The sequence below is a fragment of the Buceros rhinoceros genome, unplaced genomic scaffold, assembly GCF_000710305.1.
Source record: "Buceros rhinoceros silvestris isolate BGI_N320 unplaced genomic scaffold, ASM71030v1 scaffold9014, whole genome shotgun sequence".
In the NCBI taxonomy this organism is placed as follows: domain Eukaryota; kingdom Metazoa; phylum Chordata; class Aves; order Bucerotiformes; family Bucerotidae; genus Buceros; species Buceros rhinoceros.
Genome location: NW_010410040.1, coordinates 55,737 through 64,076, shown reverse-complemented (window position 1 = coordinate 64,076; position 8,340 = coordinate 55,737). Strand labels below are relative to the sequence as shown.

General features: G+C 38.2%; 1 protein-coding gene across 1 annotated transcript; it reads left to right on the top strand.

Moving 5' to 3' along the window:
- Positions 1 to 30: 30 nt before the first annotated feature.
- SLC35D2 (solute carrier family 35 (UDP-GlcNAc/UDP-glucose transporter), member D2) lies at positions 31 to 6,996 on the top strand (the record flags this gene model as incomplete). The annotated part of the gene is made up of 6 exons (XM_010135451.1): positions 31 to 40; positions 1,124 to 1,218; positions 3,550 to 3,617; positions 4,320 to 4,398; positions 6,212 to 6,294; positions 6,894 to 6,996. Coding segments are annotated over 6 exons (438 nt in total), but the record flags the coding sequence as incomplete, so codon positions are not given.
- Positions 6,997 to 8,340: the final 1,344 nt, after the last annotated feature.

Genomic DNA, 8,340 nt, shown 5'->3' with positions numbered 1-8,340 from the left:
GTTTTAAAATGTTCCTTTTGGCTAAAAAAAATAAATCCAAATCAAAAGCAAATTGTTTACCAGTAAACTTGATATGTATGTCTAAGGAAGATAACTTTTTGACTAGAAACACACTTTAAGTGAGGTTTATATAAAATAAACTTGTGGGTAGGGACAGAGACCCGTCCAGTTTAAGTCAATAACCACAACAACTGGTGTGGTTTTTAGCTATCTAAAAGCAAGTCTACACCAAACCCAGGTACTCCAAAGAATTAGGAAACACCTTGATACATTATACTTCATGTAAACATTGAGCAGGCTGCTGTTCGAATACAATGAAAACATAGCAAGCCATAACAAAGAGCAGTCTTGGAGATGCTTGATAGAGGTTTTGTGACTGACTTTTGTGGTTCAGTCTGTAGAGTGGAAATATGTATCTTTCAATAATCTCAGGAGTCACACTGAATCCAAACTCTGTGTTTTTCATTATGGGCAGCACTTAACAGCCTCTCAGTTCTCTGTGAAATACTGGGTTTCATTTTAAATCAAGAGATAAGCTGGAGAAATTTTGCAAAGTAGCATGGCTGAATCTGGAGGAAGAGAAGTCTGCTTTTTGATTCCCTTAATATTCTGCCTTTGTGTCAAGAGAGTTAACCAACAAGATTTATGACATCCCTCAAAGTGCTCGAAGTTACGTCAGTTGCTAGTGATTACAGATGCTCCATCTAGGAGTCAGATTTCATTTTCCTGTTATGCTGGCCCCAGGGAGCCACCCTGCCCTATGTTTTTGTGCTTGATTTGCAGTGGATGGAATGGGTAATGCCTTGGCCAGGCAGAGTCATAGGTGGAGTCTAACACAAAGCAGTTCTGGAGCATTGCCTTGGGAAGTTTCTGAGTAGCTGGTGGTTTACAGAAACTGTTCTAGGCACAGGAGAGCAGTAATATTCTGCTGGGCGTACAGACAAAGCGACTGAAGTGAAAACTCAGCTCAGTACTAAACACTGAATCCAAGCCTGTATTTTAAATTGAAATGTATCATGTTTGGTCTGCTCATTGACCGTAATGTCAGAAGAATTGCCGGAGTAATGTTTAGTGTTTTTCTCCAAATGGCTTGTAAGTCCAAACACCATGTTCCATTTCTCACAGGAGCTGGGAAAATACGGTGTCCTTTTCTATAACGCTTGTTTCATGGTGGTTCCAACAGTTATTATTAGCTTTTCTACTGGAGACTTTCAGCAGGTAAGGAACAATATTGCATATCTCAGACTGATAATGGTATTTTTTTTCAGTTGGGGTTGGGTGAGTTCATTTGTTTTTAGAAAGGTAATCCTACCTTCAAGTTAGTGACTAGTATTTGAAATATGTGACTTTGACTTGCCCTTCACAGGTAAGAACTTGTAATTATTCACTCTAAGAAGAAGCTGAATTTGTGTGATAGCCTTTACATGAGTCTGTATTTAAGAACTAATGTATGACTGGGGACTCTCAGCTAGAGCAATTGGGTTTTAATCCAGCTGCACTGTGTGATTTGCCACATGTTCTAAAATGAGATTGCAAATACCGAAACCAGACAATTTCCAGTACTCTCATTCTGATGCACAGAACTAATTCCTGTTTAGTCTCAGTCTAGTTTAGTAACCTACCTTTTACATTCTCACAGAACAACAGAATGACTCTCTGTAGTTAATCATAATACAGTCTAATACCATAAACAGTATATACTGACACATAAAGTATCAGACCAGGAGGTTTGTGTTTTTCTAGCTCCCTCACAGACTTGCTGGGTTGCCGCCTTCTTACCAGTAGAATGAATCTAGACACTCTTATTCCTTTTTCAAAATGTTTGAGATTTGCCACTGAAAATTATTACAGAGCTAGGGTGTGTCATACATTACTCCAGTGTCCTTTGTTGTATGATGCTGTGCCCTGGACTCACCTGATTTTGTCATTGCGTTCTTTGAAACACTGTAAGTGGAAAAATTGTCATTCCCTGAAAATGATGGATTTAGATCTTCTCTTGAGTGTGAAATTTCTTCTTCTGGCATCAGTCCAGCATGACTTTGTGCTGGTTCAGAAAATGGAGCTGTTACATCTTGGCAGGCGTAGTGGGGGGTCAGGTTTGTAAGGCTTGGGTTGGAGGCATTTTGGGAGAACTGGACAGGGAAGTTTACCTTGATGCTAGGTTTATTCCATGAGAAAAATAAAGAGTGTGTCATGCCCACTTATCGATTTGGCGCAAACAATTTGCTGCTCAATTACATGAAAAGAATAAATAAATATCAGACAAATGCATAGTGCCTATCGTGCATACTCATTGGCTTGGACACTTAATGTTACAAGTCCTATTAAATGATGTGGATAACTTGTGTCACTGTGAGGCACAGAGATCACAGAAAAAAGGGAAAAAATGGGAAAATACTAATGAAAATCAGCAAATCATTGTAGATAACACCTGTATTTAGCAGATTTTCAGGCCATAGAAGCTGGCTTGCTTTTACCCTAGCAGAGCTTTTTGCCTTGATCCATCACCACAGACAATGCACGGCATGTATCGGTAAAAATATCAGTACTCTGTCTGTGTGATAGGGAGATTGCTTTTGCTTCTGGAATGGTAGCTACCACATCTTGTACAATACAGTTTGTGAGTGTCCCAGTTACTCACTGACTAGGAGGGCAGGAAGGCATGATGCAGGGGAAGGGAAAGGAAGCCCCAGAATGTCTCTCAGTAATACTCTGCAGTTTGCTGTTGCACACCAGCACAGTTCTAGTAGGGCAGAGCTGCCCAAGATCCCTCTCATCTATTACCTCGGGTGATGCGGGCTCAATTATCTACAGCTCAGTGTGGACTAACAACCTTTATCCTGTTTCTCAGAGGTGTGTTCAGCCTCTGCTGAGTTTTTTTGCTGATACAGGTGACTTTAATCAGATTAAAATGAAACATATCCTGGGAGTTACTGGAGATGGAAAAAAATGTGCAACGTGTTTTGTAGTGACTGTTGTGTGGCTCTGTTTGTTTGCTGCACACCACTAAGGAGCTGACTTCAAAGTGATGATTTAGCCTTTTCATTGACATTCATTAATGAAAGACCTTAGTAATACCTATTTAATCTACTTCTGAGCTCAAAAATGCAGGCTGGGACCTTGAAAACTGTTCATGAGTGAATCTGTAGTATGAAATGCATTTAAAGGATATTGTTTATTTATTTGCTTTTCTTCTCTGTCTCATATCAACACTACTATATAATATTAATCTCAGTGTTGGTATCTGCATCACTAAATACAAACCCACAAATTCTGTGTATTGTATTAATATTAATTGCTTTCAGTGTGCAGTTTTATGTCTTCACTGTTACACGTTACATGAATGTGTCCAGGTATCATGGGTGATGTCATCCTGTTGTCTCTGAAGTCAAATGCATCAAACAGTTTCCTGTAGTAATATAAATGTTAAGTAATTATACTACAAATAAAATGTATTTTGTGATTTTGTTTATTTTCATATTAACTGCATTTTATATGGGTTTACAGTTCATTATATAGCACATAATTCTCTGTCTTTTTTTCAAATAGGCAACACATTTCCAGCACTGGACAAATTTTTTATTTGTCTTTCAATTTATTCTTTCCTGCTTGTTGGGGTAAGGACACAGAGCAATCAAGTAAGATGTTTTAATGACGGTATTTCAAATTGCAGATCTCAAATGTAAGACTCACTAATAAGTTATGTTAACGTTCATGAAAATACGTTTTTCCCTCAGGTTTTTGTCTTGTCTTTTAATTATTTCTAGTGGTATAAATAACTATTTCAGTATCATCTGTGGTGTTGACCTCACAGTGGTCAACAACATGACATTTAGCTTTTTACATTCTTTACTCAGTGTCTCTCTGCTGGCCGTGTTACCTGATTATCTAACTTCTTTGTGGTTAATAGAATGTAAGCCTTTTAGTACATTTTAGTACCTGTTTCCATGCATTTGTTCTTCAAAGTACCTGGAAAAGTATGGGAGGCTCAAAAGTGAGGAGACAATGCTTTGTTCCTGTTGGATCTGCAGAGTCGAAAGAAGAATAGAAAAATGAGTTGGATCCTGTTCTGCTCTTTCACATGTCAGTAACCAATGGGTCAAACTAACTTCAAATACTCACATTTAAGAAGCGCAGAGCGTAGGGATGACTCTGCTACAGCTCAAAGAGCACACTTTAACATGTACTTTGAGTACTCTGTACACGCACATCATTAACGTAAAATACTGATCCAGAAAATGTTGAGCATTTCAAAGTGTTGCTAAACTTCTGAGCTTCCTGGGTGGAACTTACAAAATTTTCTCCTGTACTGTATTTAGGTTTCTCTTGATGTATTCTACTGTCCTATGCAGTTATTACAATTCTGCGCTCACAACGACAGTAGTCGGTGCCATCAAGGTGAGTTATGGAGCAGAAGAGGGAAATGAGAATGCTCAAATAGACAGAGAGGAGCATTGACTCAGCAGTAATCCTGGCTGTACTTTGAGCCCTCAGAGTAAAGGCTAATACTGAGACACAGCTTATGCCAGACAAGGTCGCATCACAGAGTGGCCTTGTTTTCTTCCATTGAAGCTCAAGTAAACTCTAGAAGGCAATATGTATATTGATTTATTTTTATTTTTCCTGCAAGTGAAACTTGAACAACTTAAATTAAGAGTTGTACTTTAACCACATTTCATCAGGTACTGAACCTGATTCTGTTCTTTATCAGGTTAGTGAGTAAGTCAGGGTGGCTTGGTGCAAACCAATTGCAAACTGATGCAGTCCACTTTCTCTTTGGGCTGAATTAATTTGCATTGCAGCTAATACATAGGTAGGGCGTTCACAGATACAGAATAATGGCTAAGCTGTAGTAAGGAGTGTATTGCTTTATTGTTAAATGCAGCAGCCTCTGTGTGAGAAATTGTATTCTAGCTGAATGGACTATTTCATTTTGGTTGGTATAAATTCTGGTCAAATTTAATCAACACCAAAACATGCATGTCTCAAAAACTGGACTTTGTGTCCTTACAGTCTGTTTTCTCTAATCCAGTTTAATTTAAAGCCAGTGCAACTTTCTTTGTGTTGATGAGGCCAGCATGTCTGAGCTGGGACCATCACTGACTGCCAAAGCACACACTTGTAGGCCATTTCAGAGAAAAGCATGGAGCTTACTCTAAGCTGGAAGAGTTTTAGCAAAAGATAAAACTTGTGCAGTTGTGGGGTACTCAACTATCAGCATCCAAACTAGCATAGGCACAGGAATTACAGTCCTCAAGGTGCTCCCTTTCATGGGTGACTGAGGAAGACAATACCTCCAGCACAGCACAATCTGCAAAAGGAGGATGGTACTTTTCTTTCTACAGTTGGTTTTTTGGTTTTTTTTAAAGTGAACAAGATTAATCTCGTAGTTTTCATTCTGTGTCCCTGAAAGCATTCTTTTAAATTTTATATTCAACCATTAAGATAGAGCAGCACTATTTCTATTTTCTGCAGCACTGTTTCTATTTTCTGACGAATAATAGTGTTTTAGACATTTTGAGCAACGTTGAAGTTGAGAAGCACTTTGTGATGTAGTCTTCTGTAGAAACTGGTAGAAACGATGTCATTGTCCAGGCTAGCTGCTAAAACTTTTGAAACAGCGAAGTGTTGGTAAAATGATTGCACAGTTCTATAGCTTTCCTTCTGTCTGTAGGGGACAATTATCCCCAAACTTGATGGGGTGTGGTGTGAGAAGTAGAATCTTTAAATTGTGCCTGCCTTGAACTTGATCCAAGTACTTCCAATGTACATTTAGTTGTCAAAGTAAGGAGGTAACCCTTTTAAAGCAATAATAAAGAGCTTTTATTGTAACTTTAAGGCATACTTTTTATGTTTGAGAACCCAAAACCTGCTTTTAAGAAATGGGATTCAAAAGGAGCCTTCCGAAGAGTAAAAAATACATTTTTAGAAGGTGACCATAGTTCCATTTTGCCTAATATCAAATAGCTGATTTTCTCAGAGACTCACTCTCAGTGTATTGCATGCATTTAGAAAACATGCTGATTTTATTATTTCATTGTTACAATACCTGTAAGGCTCAGATCCCGTGAAACTAACTTGAACTCTGATTTTAGAGTGGCCAGAAACAGAATATAGCGATTTTCTTAGAAAAGTAAATTAATTGATAGAATACATATTCTCGGAGATGAAAACTGACTTCAGTAAATTCATGGGTTTTGTTTCCTTTCAGAATATATCCATTGCTTACATCGGAATGTTGATTGGTGGAGATTACATATTCTCTGTGTTAAACTTTATAGGGCTAAATATTTGGTGAGTAGAACTTGAATAGCCTTTATTTGTAAAAGCTGAAAATTTCTCAGAGAGCTATAGTTTTATGTTTTGTTTGATTTGACCCTCTTGAGTGATGGGGGTGTGGAGCTACTGGCCTGAGGAAGCACTGCCTCAGGATGTGAAGTTCACTACAATTAGTTATGTCTTTTCATGTCTGTTTTCAGATATTGAATCTTACTGTGGTAGGTTCTTAACTGTGGAAATACGCCTGCAGTTTTACTATGTGGGATTGAGTTCATTCTTTTTTTTATGAGCAGCAGTTCTGAGCTGTGAGGCTTTCAAGTAAAAGCCAAGTGGTGTGGGAAGTTAGAACACTGACTGAATGAGTTGTGCCCGTTGAATATGAGTTACAACTTGTAAGTCGTTACTGTTTTGTGCTTGCATGAAGTGCTACATCTGTATGAATCTGTTGGAGCAATTTGGGGCTAGTTTCTCTTACAGCTTACATAGCTCTAGTGTACTGCTAATTGACGTTAGCTGTCATTATTTAATCCTTTGGAAGGAAAGGTACATACCTATAAAATGGTATATCCAATATCAGGTATCTCTGACACCTCTGTTCATTCTCTTTTCTTTAGCATGGCAGGAGGACTGAGATACTCATTTTTAACGTTAAGAGGAAACAGCAAACCTACGCAACCTGGGGATGAAGAGAGTGTACTTTCTGAGTCGAAGAGTTAGCCAAAACACCTGCCTTGAACAAGGTTGAAGATAAAAGTTTGTTCAGCATTTCTGAGAAGTTATGCTGGAACTTACTTGGAAAAAGAAGAAAAAATCTACCTCAGTTGCCGCAGATGTACACACAATTAATTCAGAATATTCTTGCACGCCATACTTTTGACATGTGGACAAGCTTAATTTTAACTTTTTTTTACACCACAAGCTAATTTATAGGAAGGAATGCCATGAGCAAATCTCAAGTTATCTGATTTTTGGTGCTATTTGTACTCAGCAAGATCTGTGAGTTCTGTTTCAGTGTCTGCCAGTACTCTCTGAGGCAAAACTCCCAGTAAAGATCATGAGGATTGATTCACCATTGCCTTATGCCATATGCAATCTTTGATACCAGTGAAGAGATAAAAGATGCTGGTGATTCAGAATGATTTCACATATGCGTTTGTTCTTGTGTAGTGGTGTAGAACGTAACGAGAGAAGAGGAGATGTACCACCAGATTGTCCCCTGTGTAACTGATGACTAAAGAATTCAGGGTATGGCCTAATGTGTTCGGAGTATGTTGTGTAGGTGTTTTCTCTTAATCTTCATCCTCAACAACATCAGGCTATTCTGCTGCAATTGTCACTCTTGTTATAAGAGGACCCTCATAGCTTTGCTGCAGGATCAAGGAGAGAAGGAGATTGAGAGAGGATTTTTTTAATTTTAAAAATAATTTTTTTGTGTGTGAGCCAGTACCAAACAGGTGATAAAGAAAGAAGACAAAGGTAAATCTATTTTTGTTTAGGTATATTCATCTTTCTATATCACAGTCATCTCCTCTGATGTTTGTCTATACCTTTTAATGCAGAGAAATGATGCCACTGTGTACAAACTACAAGAGGGGAAATGGATTGATATATGAAAGACTAACTTGTGTTCAAATGAGGAGAAAGGATCCTGTTTTATCTTCTGTATGCAGTGAATGTTTATCTGGTACTAGTCTATTCTTGAAATTCAGAGCAAGGAATCATAAGACCAGGAGGTTGCTACAGGCTGGTCCAGTGGTTATAAAAAAAAAGGTCCAGAATGGGGTGGTCTGTGTTGTCATCTGGGACAATAATGGCACCGCTCTGAAAATGCAGTTAATAATGCTTACCTGTGTCTCTGAGCATACAGCATGTGTCTTTGAAAACACAGTAGAAGCATTGCAGCACTGGAAGACAACAGGGTAATTTCAATTCCCTGCAAGTATGAGCCAAGATTTTTTTAAAATAATCAAATCAAAAGAGGATTTTGTAAGATCTTGATGTGGAACTAAGGGGGCCTGATGACTGGTTTGATCCCTGCTTGAACTAAAATACAAATAAGTC